This window comes from Mobula birostris, chromosome 6 (assembly GCF_030028105.1).
Source record: "Mobula birostris isolate sMobBir1 chromosome 6, sMobBir1.hap1, whole genome shotgun sequence".
Classification (NCBI taxonomy): domain Eukaryota; kingdom Metazoa; phylum Chordata; class Chondrichthyes; order Myliobatiformes; family Myliobatidae; genus Mobula; species Mobula birostris.
The window spans coordinates 75,235,201-75,254,133 of NC_092375.1; the positions used below are offsets into that span (position 1 = coordinate 75,235,201).

Genomic DNA, 18,933 nt, shown 5'->3' on the forward strand with positions numbered 1-18,933 from the left:
GTGTGGATGTAGTGGTTTTCCATGCTGTATGACACTATGACTCTACACATGTACATGCAACATGGTATCCTCAGGCTAAGGTTTTCACAGCCAATAGTCACTGGGACATTCCACTATCTGCAAGCCCGGTTCCAGCCAAGGACCAGTGCCTGAATTTCTCTGCAGCAGGAGTTGAAGGCCATGATGTCCCTGAACTTCTCAACCTCAAGATCATTCCAGACAGCAGCAGATAAACACCAGTACTTTTCAACACACTGCTCACTGTCTGTGGTCGGACAGAGGTTCTCCACACGAGGAGAAGGAGGTTTACTTTCATCTCCTTAGGCAGCAGTCAGCAAGTCCAAATAGGAATGGGAACTTGACTGACCGCAAGAAGGACGGACAACACACTTGAGGTGTGAAAGACCCTACATGGACCAAGTTCAAGAACAAGAAAAGCTATGAATTTGTGAAGAATTTGCAAACAAAAAAAAATCTGCCATAACATCCTCAGAGCCAATCTCTGCATTAGAGAAACTCAGGTGTCGGGTGTAGATTTGGCATGGTCAGGTCAGGTGGGTGATGACAGTCAACAGTTCAACTTCAACTGGCCATGGTTGGGCCAGGGTCCATTTATCGTGGACGCTACTGCAAGGGCATCTTCATTGCACCTGTGCATACATGTACTTGTGCATTTGACAATGAACTCAACTTCGACTTTAGCCAGAGTGGGGTGAGACTGTATAGACAGGTTTGAGTCAGTTTGGCACTAGTCAGGGAGATTGGCTATAGTCGGATTAGCGTCAGTTTGTTACGGTAGGGCCAGTATCAGTTTGGCCATGGGTCTATTTGGCTATGGTCTGGTCAGGATGAGAAAGAACATGAACATCAAAGGGCAGGAGCAGCTGGAAATCTGAACTAAAAAGAGAGGATGTTAGGTGCACTCAGCAAGTCAGGTAGCATGTGTGGAAAGAGAAATGGAGTTAACATTTCAGGTCCCACACTCCTGATGATATCTGGGAATATTTTTGACAAGCTAAATGCTTCTAGTGTTTCTGTTTTTATTTGAGATTGACAGTGTCAGGTAGAGTTTTAATCGGTTGAGGCTCCTTGCCCCTGATGATTCACCATGTGTAAATTCTGCCTCAAGCAATCTACTCCTGTCAGCAGAAACCGGCTTCTGAGCTGACGGTCAGGTTCTGGACATGCAGGAGGCAGGCTGCAATCAGCTTCAAGTATTTCCACCTCTTAAATTTGCTGAGACCTATTTTGTCCTACACATGACCCTGTGTGGACTTAACCAGCCTTTCAGTGAATTTTCATCCCAGCAGAATGCAGATCTAAACTATTGGTAATTGGTCTATTATTGTTACATGTACTGAGGTACAGTGTAAAACTTTGTTGAAAAACTATGCCCTCAATACAGATCATTTCATCACATCAGTACAGTCGGCCCTCTGTATCTGCGGGTTCCGCATCTGCGGATTGAAAATACTGTACAAGTATCCCCCGCTATCCGAAAGTAAAGCATTGCTATGAAACCTTTCGTAAGCCGAACCCAAAAAATAACCTACCAGATCATACCAAATAACCTACCAAATCATCGGAATACTGTAACACATAAAACCTAAAATAACACTACACTAACATATAGTAAAAGCAGGAATGATATGCTACAAGCAGAACCAATAGTAACATCAGCAGCTTTCAAGATTCTTTCTCACTGCATGTAAATAGTACGAATGGTGGACGCAGGCAAGTTCAACGCATAAACAATTATCTTTATTTCATTCACAGCGATCGAAATGCTGAATTACATCCAGTTTTACGCTAAGCGTAACACCCTTACAAGCTCTCTTAAGCTCTTCTGATACCTTAGGGCACATCTTGCTAACGGATGCACAAAATAAATCGAGATAAAGCACTCTCACTGCTCAGGGTGTGTGTTGCCTCTGTAACGGCTCGCTGCAAAACAAACGCCAAATGCTATTTTCACCTTACATAACATCCTTACGAGCTCGCTTAGGTTTTTAAATAAGGGACTTGAGCATCCGCGAATTTTGGTATCCATGGGGTGTCCCGGAACCAATCCCCCGTGGATACGGAGGGCCAACTGTACATTCAGTAGTACAAGGGAAAAACAATAACAGAATGCAAAATATACGGTGAAAGTGCAAAGCAGACATACAATAAGGTGCAGGGCATTGACAAGGTGGATTGGGAGATCAAGAATCCATCCTATTGTCAATAGTCTTACAACAATGGGATAGAAGCTGTCCTTGTGCATGATGGTATATGCTTACAGACTTCCATGACTTCTGCCTGATGGGAAGGGGGAGGAGAGAGTATGTCCGGGGTGTCTGAGATGTTTGATTATTCTGACAGCTTTCCCAAGGCAGTGAAAAGTGTAGACAGAGTGCATAGCTAGTTTTTGTGATATGAACTGGTCCAACCAGACTGTGAACCCACCGTCTGCCCAGGCCCTGAGCTGGACTTTACATTTTGAGCTTACTTTAAATATAAACAATTTGTACATAATACCCTTAACGTGTTTGACAGGGTGAAGTGGGGCATAACACCACTCATTTCCACTAGTCCACTCACACCTGCTTCTTCCTCCTGCCACCTTCCTTCTGACACTTAGCAAGAGCGAGACTCCGGGTAGCAGTCAAACTAAACTGAAACAATAGCTGCTGCTGGCAATCCTACGGATTTGTTATACTTGCATGGCGTGCCCTCTGCTCTGACAAATGATTGCATCCAAAAGTCGAATTCTTCATTCGATTCTTTATTAGAATTAGCAAATATACAATTTTGAAGTAATGAAACTTAAGCATACCCAATGTAAGCTAAGTGTAATTAAGCATCATTGAGCAATCAATAAAAGATACCACCTCCGTCAGCCCCCTGCATCCAAATGCCCAGAACAAAGCATGAATATGTTAATTAGTCCCTTCACTTTTAATATGCCCCACTCATGTGACTAGTTACCATAATAAATGGAACACAGAATACAGTGCAGATAGAGAACAGATACTTGGCTCCTACGCTCCATTTTGCATGATCCAATAATACCTTTCACTTCTGAGAAAACATTGCTTCTGATTACAAATACGCCAAAATGTAAAGGGGTGTAGATAAACAAGTTGCTGATTTTGTCCTGTGATTGGAATCTGATTTGGCAATATGGTATTTAAATATTGGATATCCATATGCAGTCCATTTACCTCCAAAGAGGCAGAAAACATAAATTTGGGCTTGGGTAGTATTTTTGAGTAAATACACTTTCATGGTATTTTACTGATTTACTCTACACAGGTTGAGAGGAAAGTTGCAGCTCCTTCTTCTATTAATTGAGAAATGAATTCTTCTTTAAGACTTTGTTAATTAGATTGGTCTGTATTTATTTCCGTAATACTCATTGAAGTTCTCTGGCCCTAGAAAATACAACAAAAGAAGATTGCTAGTCAATCACATTCTAAATCAGCTTTCATTCCCTTCATTTGATTTTGTTACAGCTGTGTGTGAACATGGATGTAAACATGGTGAATGTATCGGGGCAAATAAATGCCAGTGTTACCCTGGATTTACTGGCAAAACATGTAACCAAGGTGAGTGCCAAAACTTTGCATGGTCTGTAACTTCTGAATCAGGTGAAACCATGGCAGCAGTATAGGCAGAAAGGTATGTCAGAGACCAGGCAGGTTTGGGTACACAAATGTCCTGCTGGACTTCACAAAAACCAGGAGCAAGAGGCTGAAACTGGGACAACTGGAAACAGTCTCTAACAACCAGAACAGAGGAGCTAAGATCCATAAGCACAGCAATATATGTCCAGTGACGGAAATCCAAACTATCACCAGGTCCATGCATTGGGAGGCTGTGATTGGTGGATAGAGAAAAGGGTGGAAGAGAACCATAGACTGGGATTTGGTGAAGGGGACAGAGAACCATCAATTGTTCTCCTCAGGAGTGTGGTTAAGAAGTATTCACCCTCCATACCAGTATGTCTCATTGCTTTGCTTCTTAAGATCCAGCTGGGACTGGTTAAATTCCTTTTACCCCACGGATGCTGCTTGACCTAGTGAGTTCCTCAAGCATACTTCTTCCCACCCCTATGAATACTACATAATGTACTATTGTCATATTAATGTTCTCAAAGACTTTGCACCATGTGTTATCCAAGAATGTTATAAATCAGCTGGTAAAATCAATGAATGCAGTCCTTTCAGCTACTCATGTTTTGATCCAATGTTTTTTTGGCTGCTACAGATTTTAACGAATGTGGACTGAAGCCAAGGCCCTGTGAGCACAGATGCATGAACACACATGGCAGCTACAAGTGCTACTGTCTGAATGGCTACATGCTGATGCCTGATAGCACATGTGCTAGTGAGTAACTGGAATGATACTGAGATATGTCCTGTTATGCACTGGGACACATCATCAGTGATGTAACCTGGGGTCATCGGGCGTTTTGGGTCTTTCAACATCAGGCACTCTTGCCCAGGCGACCTAGCTAGGGTTGATCAGACTCTGGCTTGTGTCCTAGTAGCATTGGTTCACGGGTCATAGCTCTAAATCTATAGCCATCTAGAGGCTCTCTCAGCAGCCTCTGTGATGGTCTTGATGCCTCTTCTTTGCAGCCCTGCAATGCCAAGGAGAGAGTAGGTTCTGCACAGCAAGCAGGCAGAAAAACCTCTACATGCACCTCAATAGGTTCACATCATGCCCTCCAACCCTGGGTCTGGCACTGGTCTACCAGTATTTGGTATTTGGCTTTCTTAAGTTCAAATGCCTCATCAATCCAATCTTCCCAAGGGACCGTCAGTTCTACCATGAGCTCCTGCTTTGAGGTCTCTGCCAGAATGACCACGACTGGCCTCAGGGATGCTGATGTGATGAAGACAGGGAACTTGAATTGCTTGCTCAGATCGACTTTCAGTTGCCAGTCAGAGGCCGTGGCAAGTAGGCCTGCTGGTGATCTGAGCTGAAGCTGTGGTTGGTTTCCAGCTTTGACAAAGGCTATGGGCTTTCTGGGTTGGCAGAGGTGTCTACTGTTGTTAATGGTCTAAGAGATACCTTCTGCAACTGCCTTCCGTGGCTGGTCATGGTGCCAGTGGAAGCGACCTTCTCCAAGGGCATTTGGGCAGCTGCTGAGGATGAGTTGCAGGGTCCAATAGTGTAATAAAATACTTTTGCTGCATGTATTATCTGAAAGGTTTATTGTGGTTTAGTCCCAGCCAGTTTTTAATGTTAGAGTGCTTAGTAAAAATATGGTATTCTTGAGGTCAGGGTTCAGCACCAATGCTTATTTTATATTTTAAAGTAGATTAAAATGATGATTCATAAGTTGCTACCAAAGTTGTTGCGAAGTGAATTGTACTTGTTTGATGAATCCATTAATGATACAGCAAATTCAGGCAAGGGGCAGGCATGTAAATATATGGTCATTACTGGAAGAAAATAAATCTTGGTATCTGCTGAAACTGATGAGGTGCATCAAACCTAATCAAGTCGCTGCATTTGTGTGACAGCTATGAACAAAACACACCACAAAATATATTAGTGCAACCAATTACAAGCAAAAGAAAACATCTTATCAATGTTCTAACTGTTAGATACTGCCCAAGATGAGAATCTCATTCCTGCAACTTTGAATATTTTAGGGAGATTTTAAAATTTGTATGTTACTTCTTGTTTTCTGCCACTTATTATCTCCTTTAATCCATCTCTCTCTCATCTTATCTCATGTTCTGTATTCAATTAGATTAGAACATCATTCTGCTTTCCATCCTTTGTGATTTTACACTCCAGTTGTTAAAACCCTTTGGTTAAGGAAGTGTTCTGCTAATAGGTTCCAGATACCACGTTCCCTTGCTGCAACTCACACTTTCAGCAGCCTTACGGGCATGGGAGGAGCAGGGCTAACTAATTCTAAATGCTCTGTCACCGGAATGGTTTCAATGAAATATTTAATTCTTGACAGAATATCGTGCAGTTAGAAGTGAAGATTTCTCTCATGGGAAACACAAGTATGCTCAGATTTAATTTTTGCCACTGAACCAGAAACTGATGAGGTTGGGTTCATTAATGGCTCGACATCCGATTGAAGTCAATAGAAAATGATATTGGGTGTGGTGTAAGATCGGTATTTGAGCCAACCCCATGGGTATCCTGCTGACTGAGTTAGACCAGCACCACCACCTTCACCTTTATACCTTAGTTAAATAGCCCCCTCCAGAATTTGGAGGCAACAAGGGGGAGATTTTTTCTCCCTTTAAAATTCTCTGCATTCTTATTGGGGATGTATCTGCTTCCATTCAGAATACACCAACAGCAAAAGTGGGCATGTCTCTACCTGTCTCTGGTACAACAGCTGGAAACACAAGAGCACTATGTCAGCAAAGCAATATAATGCCAACAGGACACCCACCTCTGTTGTGGTTAACAAATGCCATGATTTTAGGACAAATGGATGAACAAAATTGATGTTCCTAGGAGGCTTGGTGACACAGCAGTTAGGAAAAGAACTCTGGATTGATCCTGACCCTGCATGCTATCTGTATGAATCTTGCATGTTTTCCTAGTGACTGCATTGGTTTTCTCTGGATATGCTAATTTCAAGGAATTATCGAAGGCAAAAAGGATCAAAGGGGAAGTTGATAGGCATGTATGCAAGACAATAAATTGAGTGTGGGGAGAAAAGATGGAATTTCAGTGGCAAGTTTCCTGATGGTGGGCAATAGGTAAGTGGCCCTCTACATAACTTCAAGAAAGTGACAGAAATCTGATTTATCTTAATCCTTTCAAAGCCTCACTTTCATTCTAGAGCAAACTATTGGGGTTAGTATTTATTCACAGTAGCCTTAGTATTCTAACGTGAATTATGATCAATCTGTTTTAACTGAATCTCTAGAATAGCAGATGAAATAAGGAATGTACGTTCCAGCTGTCACCTTCCTTTGGGAATAATGAACAATAAAATGTTATCTTACCCAGCCTCCTTCCCACAGCACCAAGTTTATTCATCTGCATTGGCAAAGATTTGAATTCTGGTCACCCATGAAAAGGAGAGAACAAAACTGACCGAACCATCTGAACGTGTAGCAGCGTTACACATGTATGCTGTGTGTCTGTGGCTCCCTATGAACTCTCAGATTTGGTGTCTTTTAGATTCCAGGACATGCGCCATGGCAAATTGTCAATACGGCTGTGAGAACATAAAGGGAGAGATTCACTGCCTCTGTCCATCCTCCGGACTGCAGCTTGGATCAGACGGGAGAACCTGTGTAGGTCTGTGCATGATTCATGTCTTAGAGCCCAGTCTGCCAGTTAAAAAAAAGACAGAAGGAAATGCTTTTATCTCATAATGTAATGCTAATATATTATTTTCAATTATGGACCATTGTCTGGTCAAAATACAATGGATTGCACTGCTGTCTGGTGTTCTTGACCACCATTTATCATTATTCTTTTGCTCTTTGACTTTTGCTACGACATCATTACCCTTTGACTTTAGCTCTTCCAACACCATTCTTGTTTGCTGACTGCTTTTCCTCCCTCTGTGCAATTACGTTGTTTGCACAGATAGAAAACACATTGCACCGACAAGAGCTTTGAGTGTTCCCTGACACTTGATTTAACAAGGAGGAAATGAGCTTCTGCAATTGTCAGGCAAAAGCTAGGATGACTTGCCTCTGGCTATCTTCAGCCTAGCAATTCCCATCAATACTTAAATATACATCTACCCAACAGTGGCTAGGAAGTGTTTATTACAGAGGTGTATTTCTATTTATAAGAGAAATATATGGATTACTAATAGGTGATAAAGTGACAATCATTACTAAATTATAAATGTACCTTGTGAGTAGAGAGCCTTCCATTGTACTAATTCATTTGCTGCAGATTGCAAATTAAATAATTGAATGCAGCATTTGCTTGCAACGATGTACAACCCTTTGATCAGCTGAACATACACAGCTGCCAATATTGGTTGGAAGTATTTTGAGATACATGGACTTTAGCAAGGACTTTAATAAGGTCCCACATGGAAGGTTGGTCAATAAGGTTCTGTCACTTGGCTTTCAGGATGAGGTAGTAAATTAGAGTCAACACCGGCTTTGTGGGAGAGGCCAGAGAGTGGTAGTAGATGGTTGCCTCTCTGACTGTGGCTAGCGGTGCATCACATGGATTGGTGCTGGGTCTGATCTTGTGTGTCATCTGTGTCACCAATCTGGATGATAACATGGTAAACTGGGCTGGCAAATCTGCAGATGACACCAAGATTGGGGACACAGTGGACAGTGAGGAAGGCGGTCTAAGCTTGCAGAGGCATCTGGACCAACTGGAAAAAAATGGGCTGAAAAGTGGCAAATGGAATTTATTGCAGAGAAATAGGAGGTGTTGCACTTTGGAAGGATAAACAAGGATAGGGCTGACAGAGCGAATGGTAGGGCCCTGAGGAGTGCAGTATTACAGAGGGACCTGGGAATACAGATAGATAATTCCTTGAAAGTAGTGTTGCAGGTAGATAGGGTCATAAAGAGAGCTTTTGGAAAGTTGGCCTTCATAAATCAAAGTATTGAGTACAAGAATTAGAATGTTACGCTGAAGATGTATGAGACATTGGGGAGGCCTAATTTGGAGTACGATGTGCGGTTCTGTTCACCTACCTATAGGAAAGATATCAATATGATTGAAAAAAGTGCAGAGAAAATTTCCAAGGATTTTGCTGGGACTTGAGGACCTGAATTATAGAGAAAGTTTGAATAGGAGCATAGGAGAATGAGAGAAGATTTGAGAGAGATATACAAAATTATGAGAGATATAGATAGTGTAAATGCAAGCAAGCTTTTTTCATTGAGTTTGGGTGATACTAGAACTACTGGTCATGGGTTAAGTGTGAAATATGAAATATTTAAGGAGAACATGGGGGGAATATTATCAGAGAATAGTGTTAGTGTGGAATTAGTAGGCAGATTAAAAGTTTGGCATGGACTAGATGGGCCAAAGGGCTTGCTTCTGTGTGGTGGTGCTCTATGATTCAATGAGAGGGTTTATCATGCCATTCCCTGTAGCATCATAAAACATAACATGAGCCTCATTGTGGAAGTAGAAGAGGCCATGCACCGACATGTCAGAATGAGAATGGGAAGTTAAATTGAAATGTTCGCCCATCAGGAAATCATGTCTTTTGCAGTGGATGGAGTGAAGGTGCTCGATGAAGTGGACACCCAATCTACATCAACTAGGTGAGGCTGCACTAGATACACTAGATGGCCCTGACAGACTTGCAGGTGAAGCACTGAGGCCATGAATGGTGTGAGGCAGGAGGTGCAGCAGCAAATGTACCACTTAGCCCGCTTGCTGGGATGTGCCAGGAGGGAGTTCAGTGGGGAGGGACGAGTGGACAAGGGGGCCACGTAGAAAGCAATCCCTATGGAAAGTGGAGAGAGGGGCATAGTGAAAAATGTATTTACTGGTAGGATCCCATTGTAGATGGCAAAAGTTACAGAGAATGATGTGCTGTAGAGAAATTGATGTTGATGCCATCAGGTTGGAGGCTACCCAGATGGAATATGTTGCTCTTCCAACCTGAGTGTGGCCTCATCATAGAGGTAGAGGAGACCATGGGCTGACATGTTGGAAAGAAGTGTGAAGTCGAACCGAAAAGGGCCACCACTTAGTGTGCATTGCTCAAATTTGCAGCATCTGCAGAATCTCTTGTGTTTATGAAAACACACAACAATGATATTTTTAAGACCAGCTGAACTACTGTCTCACAGAAAGTAAGAAACTAATATAAAGTAGTTTAGGAAATTAATCATTAACTCATAAAAGCTTTATAACAATCTAGGAGAATAAATAAGCCATCAAAACATCAGTATTCCAAAGGCACATGGTGGATCCCTAATTAAATCATTATTTTAAATGTTTCTTCCGGAAGGTTTTAAGATCTCTTGAGGATAAATTTAATCTTGGTCAATTAAATATAAGAAGAGATAGTCCTTTCGAGCCCATTTTACTCTCTGCTTGACCACACATGATATGTATCAGCCCCAGTTCATTTTCCCACCGAATGCTAGCCTGTGAAGCAAAAGTATTGAATTAATGTAGAGTTATTTGCTATTGGTAAACAATAAAGTGCAAGAGTTTCCTCACTTCCAAATATTCAATTAAATGAATACATGCACTAAGTAGTAAATCTGCAGTTAAATTTACTTCCTAAAGACAACATGCACATCTGTCTCATTTACTTTTTCCTCTTCTAGATATTGATGAATGTGCATCTTCCAGACCTCTGTGCCCTCCTCTGAGGAGATGTGTCAACACATTTGGCAGTTATTTCTGCAAATGCCGAAGTGGCTATGAGCTTAAATACATCGATGGCAAATACAAGTGTTTAGGTACGGATAATGTTGAAGTTTTTTTTAACCAGTTGCACAACAAGCTTACGGTTGTATATTGACAATCATGAGACAAATTGTGATCATTTTGAGTTCCCTGCTCACTTTTCAGGGGTTTATCTTTCGATACAGCCCCTTTATTATTTCACTCAACATTAAATTTGTAGTTGTAAAACTGAACTAGCAAGCTATAAAGTAGTTGAAGTTCCCGACTACTGATACAGGTTGGTTAGTAATCAGAAGGAAGAACGCAAGCTAATTTCTACTTCCTCCCTAAGGCTTTGTTGTTCTTAGTCAGAATTCCAGGATTAGAATAATTCTGGAATGTCAGACTATATGACTCAATGACATCATGCTTTTACCAATAGAGTACCTTACTTCTTTTGAAGTGGTCTGATGACAGATGTGTTTCTTTTGACAGATATCGATGAGTGTGCTGCCAGTACACACACATGTAGTCCACATGCAGACTGCCATAACACTCAAGGCTCCTTTAAGTGTAAATGTAAGCAGGGATTCAGAGGCAGTGGCTTTCAGTGTTCCGGTAAGCATTAGTAATTATTATAATAGTGCATGCACATGAGGAGCTTCGTGTGCTGGGAAGACAGATAATGAAAGCACAAGTTCACCCTTAATGGAAATGTCCTTAATAAATTGCACAGTACAAAGGCACAGCTGATAAAGCTGCTGCCTCACAACACCAAAGACCCAGGTTCAGTCCTTGGAAGCTGTCTGCATGGATTTCCCTGTTTCAGTGTTTCTATTTCCACCCACCCCCAAAGGTATGCAGCTTAGTAGGTTAGTTATCCACTACAAATTGTCCTTAGTGACTAAATCTGTGGAGAGCTGTTGAGAGTATAGGGTGAATAAAATGGGATTAATGTGGAAGTACTCTAATGGTTGGCGGATTGTCAGTATGTACTTAGTGGGACGAATGGCCTGTTGTGGTGCTATATCTCTCTGTGGCTATATGACTATAAATGCAATTAACATAATTATTCAAAGGTATCATATTATAGGTAAAATTGTAGCTGATTCAGATACATGGAAACAGTTACAGAGATATATAACCTTTGTAATTATATAAATTAATATAGGAAGCATCTGTTCAACCAAAAGTTATAGGAATATCCTACATCAAAATACCCTTTATGCATTTTATTCAGCTTTCTTGATTAAGAAATGTTGTCTTCCGGGAGTTCATCTGTTTCACAAATCAAGGAATGCCTGAATATGTAGTTGGATGATAACCTAAACTATATTTCTCTAACAGCTTTAACATAGTAAAATTGCTAAAGGCATTTTAAAGGAGTGTTAGTAAACAAATATTAGCATAGACTATCTGAAAAAAAAGGCATCAAAACAAATGCCCAAAAGCTTAACCTATGCTCTTGAGGAGTGTGTAGAAATTGAAGGGGGAGCAACAGAGACAGACGTTTAGGGAGGGAATTCTAGAGCATAGAGCTCTTGGAAGCAAGAACGCTTTCCTGATGTTCCAGAAATTGAGCACACCGATAGTTTGAAGCCTTACAGTGTTAGTGAAGATTCTGGACATGACAAGGGTTAATTACGTAGAGAGGGTCAGTTTTTTTTTATGAAGAGGTGCCACAGTAGGTCACAGGAGTGAATAGGTCTCAATGTGCTCGGAATCAGAATCACGTTCATGATTACTGGCATATATTATGAGATCTGTTGTACAATGCAATATTAAACAAACACTACTAAAGAAGAATAACAAAGAATAACGAGGTAGTATTCTCCGGTTCATGGACCGTTCAGAAATCTAATGGCAGGGGGAAAGTAGCTGTTCCTAAATTGTTGAGTGTGGGTTATCAGGCTCCTGTACCTCCTCCCCAATGGTAGTAAACTGAAGGGGGCATGTCCCAGATATAGCGAGGGTCTTTAACGATGGATGCTGCCTTCTTGAGGCTCTGCCTCTTGAAGATACTGTCAATGGCGAGGAGGGTTATGTCTGTGATAAGCAACCTTCTGCAGCCTCTTACAATCCCAGAGGCTGCATACTAGACTATGATGCAAACAGTCAGGCTACAGTGCACTGATTGTCTTTGAAAAGAAAAGGAAGGACTTCAGATTAAGCAATTTTTTGAGTGGAACGATCGGAAAAGATTTGAAGACAAAGGAGACAGTACTATTCTTGGGATCAGGAGTGGTCAGCAAGTTAGTAGGCATTCGGTTGTCAGACCAAGTGATAACTTTCATGAACAAGTATGAGAGGAATAAGAAAGAAAATAGCGATGTGTGCGTAGTGCTGGGAGTGACGTTAGTAGTTTGGGCCTGTCACACAGTGAATGAGAGAGTATTTGTTTAAATCCCTTCATTGTACCATTTTTCCCCACATCTATAGCCTCCGCTGGCCCTTCAACACCTGCCCATTGAACCCTCCACACTTGCAACTCTGACCTCATCTCTATCATCTTACATTGTACAGCAATTAGTGCCCAAGCCTTCAACCTCTGCACCTCCTCCCCCTCTTCATTTAAAGCCAATATCAAGAACCACTTTGTTGCCACGCAGTTTGGTTATCCCTTCCAACTTAACTCTTTAGTCTCAGTAACCTATTTTAATGGATGAGTTTTCTCCTTAAACACTTTCTAGAAGGCAGGTACTGTACTATATAAGTGCAGTCTTCTGCTCCATTTTAATAAATGCCCTTACTAAATGCCAGTGGTAAGTTTAATAATCATAGTTTATGTATAAAGTTTTTAAATACCTAGCCTTAGAATTAATCTTGCTTAAACAACTCAAAATTATGCCAATTATCTATTCACATGATTATGCTGTCATGCTTTGTAGTCTTAAAGTTTCTTGATAATTCCCTTTATACTTGAAATGCTTGTGTTAAAATTATTGACATATTTGCCCCAGTTAAGAACCAGTGAAAGTCCTGAGGTTAAAAGAATTTTCTGTATTAGAAAAGGTTAGTGTGTATAATTCATTTTGCACATATCACACAAGTGCTGTAATACTTATTGTATTCTAATGTATTTTCAGAAAAGAATATTAGACACATTGTAGCTCTCTTAATGCCTCTCAACCAAATGGATTAAAATTTTGTCCAGCAATTGTACTGAAAAAAGAATCAGAGGCAGAACAATCAATCCGATGAAAACTGGATTCATCTGCTGGAGGAACTCAGCAGGTCCAGCAGCATCTGTGGAAATTGGTGACGTTTTGGTCAATGTCCTGTTTCAGGGCTGGGAGTGGAGAAGTCAGACAGCCAGCATTGGGGGGCGGCAGGGTGGTGATAAGAAAGGATTCTGAGGTAATTGGTGGACTGAGGAGGGGTGTAAGATGACAGGCAAGCAGTGCCAGGTAGGGGAGGTGAGTGAGTTGGTGTTGAAAGACTGCGGTAGGTGAATAACAAGAAAGGCAGACAAAGAGAGGGGGAAAAAAACAACTGATGGAGCAAGATGCGAAGAAGGGAGCAACATCTTATATTCTACATGGGTAGGCCACAGCCCCATGGTATGTATATTGAGTATTCCAGTTATAAGTAACCCTTCTTTTTTACCCTTTCTGCTCCACCCTTTCTCCACACCCCCTCCCTCTCTTTCTGATCATTAAGTCCTCTCATTTTTGTTCCCCTTCCCACCTTCACCCACTTTTGTCCACTTTCTCCCCTAGGGTCCATCCACCCACTTCACACATCCCTCCTGCCACCCCATACCTGCTTCCAATTATTCTTTCTATTCTACTGGCTTATATGAATCCAGCTCTGGCGGACCTCAGTGTTTCTGTTTATCTCCCTCCAGCAGCTCACTCTCATTTTCACACTCCTCTATCTCCAACTTGCTCCATTACCAATTCTTTTTCCTCTCTCTTTGTCTGCCCCCCGCCAACCTATCATTCACCTAGCGCAATCTTCCAACTGCTCCCACTCACCACCCCTACCTGGCATCTTACATCCCTACTCAGTTCACCAATCACCTCAGAATCCTTTCTCGCCTTTCCACACTCAGTCCCAGTGCAAGGTTCGGACCCGACAAACATCAACAACTCCTTTCCTTCCACAGATGCTGCTCAACCTGCTGAGTTCTTCCAGCAGATTATTTATTCCTCCCAATTATAGCATCCGCAGCCTCTGGTGTCTTCATTGATCTGCTGTGTTTCTACGACATTCAGTCTGGGCTGTATAGTACATACTTCATTCATGTTTGGAGGGTGAGGACGGTGGGACTTCGAGCGACATTCGTTAAGGGCTTCAGTCAGTGACTCATACGAATAAAACTGATCGTAACTACAGTAAAATGCAGATGTGATCAGAGATTGGACATTTATGAAACAGGTAATGCAAAAATCAGGTCCCACGGAAATGAGCCCTTTTGAGTATTCATAAGACAGTCTAGGAGACCTTTACAACAACTTTTAAAATCATTTTTTCAGAATACATGATGTCATGGCCAAGACCAGCATTATTATCTACTCCCAAATGGCCTTGGTAAACCACCTTCTTCAACTGCTGCCGAAGGTTTTGCTCATAATTTTCAGTAAAATGCAGGTTGCCTATGATGCATCTTTAGTGGTTCAGCTTCTTGGAAGATTTGCCGCATTAATCCAACCAACTAGAAATTAACTATTCCCTCAACCTTGCTCTGAATCTGTTTCTGGGGTATATAAACTAAATACTGCAGTAAGTTAACAAGCATGTCTTTTTTTTTAATAGTCAAACCTTTCCTGCAAGGAAACTTGGAAGGAGAACAGGGCAGCACTGATGAAATCCTCAATGGTGAGAAACTAATTCAAATACCGCAGTCTTTTAAATTCCTCCGCATATGCCACAACTATTTATAGTCATTGCCTCAGCCAAATGGCTGTGGTTTTACTACCGCTTTGAACTATTTTTCCAATCTTAATTATATTTCTTGCATAAAGTCGCACAGGTCACATTAATCTACTCCAAGGGAATGCTTGTGGCTCAGACTTCATAGTTGCCCTTTGTACAGATTCTAAAGTGTTTAAAGTGAATTCAGGAGCAATCATCTGTGGAAGAATGGGCAATATATTTTCGTATATGTTTCAGATGCATTTCCCATATTAGAGTCATAGAGCAATACAACACAGAAACAGGTCCTTCAGTCCATCTAGATTATGCCAAACTTTTATTCTGCCTAGTCCCATTGACCTGCACTTGGACCCTAGCTCTCTGTACCATCCAATCTATGTACTTATCCAACCTTCTCTTAAATGTTGCAATTGAACTCATATGGCTATATTCATGGGTATTCTTGTATGGTTGAATGATAATTAAACTTGATATCCACCACTTCCTCTTACAGTTCTTTCCACATTTGTACCACCATCTGAGTAGTTATTGTACAGCACAGAACTCGCTGAGTATAAGGCAAACATCAGTCACCTACTTACATAAAATCTATAGTAATCCCAGATTATTTTATTCACATTTCCATCAACCACAATCTCACAACACCACTTCCCTCCCTCACACAACCTCACCCTTCCCTAGATGCCATCTATTTACTTACACTCCAGGGCTAATTTACTCCAATTAACATACCAATACTTAATGAGTCCTCTCTTTGAAACTGGAGTTAGATTCAGATCCCATCAGGACAAATGGTGCAGGATCCACACATTGAAAGTAGAACTGAGTCAATTTTACACAAAGTGGAAATTTAGGCCTCTGCTGGTGATTCTGTGTAGTAGACCACAGCACAAGAAATGTTCTTAAAACTAAATCATTATTCATTCTGTATCATTATTCTTAATTTTGCAATCAGGATAAAAAACATTTTTGTAGTTCAATCAAAAATGTACTTCGTACAATAGTATAACCAATGTGTGTTCTGTCGTTTGGCCACAGTTTTAAATCCAGAAGTAAACTCTCAATGGACAGCAATAACCCAAACCACTTTAGTGCTGGTAGCAGGATTTTGTTTTAACTTTTAAAAGTTCTTTGGTAACTGAGAAGTATGGTCCTTAATTTGCAGAGATGTTTTACTAATGCACCAGAAAGTATGGATAGGCCATAATTTCTATGAGAGAATTACCTGTCCTCTTTTGGTGAGAATATTACAGTGCACATGTTAATATTTATAAACCAACCAAGATGTATGCACCCTGGGCTTCTACAGTATCTCTTTTTGTATTCAGGACACATGGTCCCACTGTGTGCATGGCTTGCTGCCAGTACCACAGAGGTAGCCACACCAGCTGTGTGCTGAGAACCATTTAGCTGCTGTCCAAATTTGGTATGAGTAGATGTAGAGACATGTTCCCAGTATCTCCCATGGAGTCATAGAGCACTATAGCACAGAAACAGGCCTTTGGGCATCTAGACCATGTTTTCTGACTGGTCTCATCTACCCATAACCCTCCATACCTCTCTCAGTCACGTACATATCCAAACTTCCTTAAATGTTCAAATTGATCCCTTATCCACCACATTCACTGGCAGCATGTTCCATACTCGCACTGCCCTCTTAGTGAAGAAGTTCTCCCTTAGGTTTCCTTTAAATATTTAATTTTTCATCCTAAACCTTGACTGTAGCTCTAGTCTCCCCAACCTGAGAGGGTACAGCCTAGTCCATCACAGATGAAACCCTCCCCACCATTTAGCACATCCACACAGAGCGCTGCTGCAAGAAAGCAGCATCCATCATCAAGGGCCCCAACAGCCAGGCAATGCTCTCTTCTCACTGCTGCCATCAGGAAGAAGCACAGGAGCCTCGGGACTCACACCAGCAAGATCAGGAACAATTATTACCCCTCAGTCATCAAGCTCTTGAACCACAGGGGATAACTTCACTCAACTTCACTTGCCCCATCATTGTTCCCATAATCTATGAACCCACTTTCAAGGACTCTTCATCTCATGTCCTCAATATTTATTGCTTATTATTTTCCTTTCTGTATTTGCACAGTGTTGTCTTTTGCTCATTGGTTGTCTATCTGTCCACTTAGGGTGTGATCTTTTATTGATTCTATTCTGTTTCTTGGAATGCCCACAAGAAAATGAATCTCAGGATTGCATATGATGACATATATGTTCTTTGATAATAAATTTACTTTGAACTTTGAAAAGTCTGTGTGTACCCTATCTATACCCCTCACAATTTTGTATACTTCTATAAGATCTCCCCTTATTCTCCTATGCTCCAGGAATATAGTCCTAACCCATTCAAACTTTCCATTAAACTCTGGTCTGAAAGTCTTGACAAAATCCTTGTAGATTTTCTCTGCACTCTTTCAAGTTTATTGCTATCTTCCCCGAAGGTAGGTGACCAGAACTGTGCACGATACTTTAAATCAGCCTGACCAATGACTTCAAAGAATTTTATCATAGTTTCAAACAGTGCATAAAACCATCTCAGACAGTTGCTTTTTGAGAGCCATCTAACTTCTATGTGCAACAGCAAGCATTCAAACTGTTCATCCTTCTCAATACAAAGCTCTCAAAATATTTGAGAATTGAGAGCATGGGATTTGATTTTATTTACTGCTGTGACAACAGTATTTAATGATTTGTGCAGCTGATCATGTGAGTTTATTGCAACAAGATGTTGTCTGTGAATTACACAGTGAATGGTAAATATGTTAGGTACAGCTTTATTCAAGAAAGCAATAAACCCACAGTGGCATTCTGTCATTGATGCTGCCCCACCTGTTGCACAAACAAGCATATTGGTGAGCAGAATGTCCTTCTCTTTGAAAAATAGCTCAACAACCCAAAATACTGACTGCCCCTTCATATCTATTTCTAGTCTCCTTGTAAACACCAACTCTTGAACTATGCATTCATCTTTTATGAAACAAGCAAAACCAAGAAGCAAAGATTCATTGCCTGGCAAAGTTGATTCATCCAAATGCAGAGCAAATTCTAAATATGTTAAAAAATGTGTCTTCCACATTCTCAGACATTTCATCTACATTCGTATTTGCCTTTGCAAAGAGTTGTCGCTGAATGGAGTTGTTTTAATTATTTTGTCTGGTGACATGCAAAACCATACTCAGAACCTCCCTTACTGCTGGCAAAGTCTCCAATTTTATGGGGTCTGCTGTACCTAATAAAATGGCCACTGCCTGTATGTTCAAGCTCTTGTGCTGCTGCAGCCCATCCACTTCACAGTCCAATGTGCTGTGCATTCAGAGATGCTCTTCTGCACACCACCATTGTAACGTGTGGCCATCCGAGTTACAGTTGCCTTCCTGTCAGTTTGAACCAGTCTGCCCATTCTTCTGTTGTCTCTTTCATTAACAAGGGATTTTTGCCCACAGAAATGCCACACGCTGGATTTTATTTCTGTTTTTCACACCATTCTCTGCAAACTATAGAGACTAGTGTGTGTGAAAATCCCAGATCAGCAGTTTCTGAGATACTTAAACCACCCCGTCTGGTAACAACAGTCGATCCACGGTCAAAGTCACTTAGATCACATTCCTTCCCCATCCTGATGTTTGGTCTGAACAACAACTAAATCGCTTGCCCACATTTGCATGCTTTTATGCATGGAGTTGCTGCCACTTGATTGGCTGATTAGATATTTACATTAACGAGCAAGTGCAC

At 41.2% G+C, this 18,933-nt stretch overlaps 1 protein-coding gene across 1 annotated transcript in view; it reads left to right on the forward strand.

Moving 5' to 3' along the window:
* Window positions 1-18,933, forward strand: part of egfl6 (EGF-like-domain, multiple 6) — a 72,001-nt gene that overhangs the window by 15,020 nt on the left and 38,048 nt on the right. Inside the window, exons 5-10 of the mRNA XM_072259711.1 lie at window positions 3,498-3,590; window positions 4,252-4,371; window positions 7,156-7,275; window positions 10,254-10,388; window positions 10,810-10,932; window positions 15,073-15,135. Coding sequence (XP_072115812.1) covers window positions 3,498-3,590; window positions 4,252-4,371; window positions 7,156-7,275; window positions 10,254-10,388; window positions 10,810-10,932; window positions 15,073-15,135 — 654 coding nt within the window. The remainder of the gene's footprint in view (window positions 1-3,497; window positions 3,591-4,251; window positions 4,372-7,155; window positions 7,276-10,253; window positions 10,389-10,809; window positions 10,933-15,072; window positions 15,136-18,933) is intronic.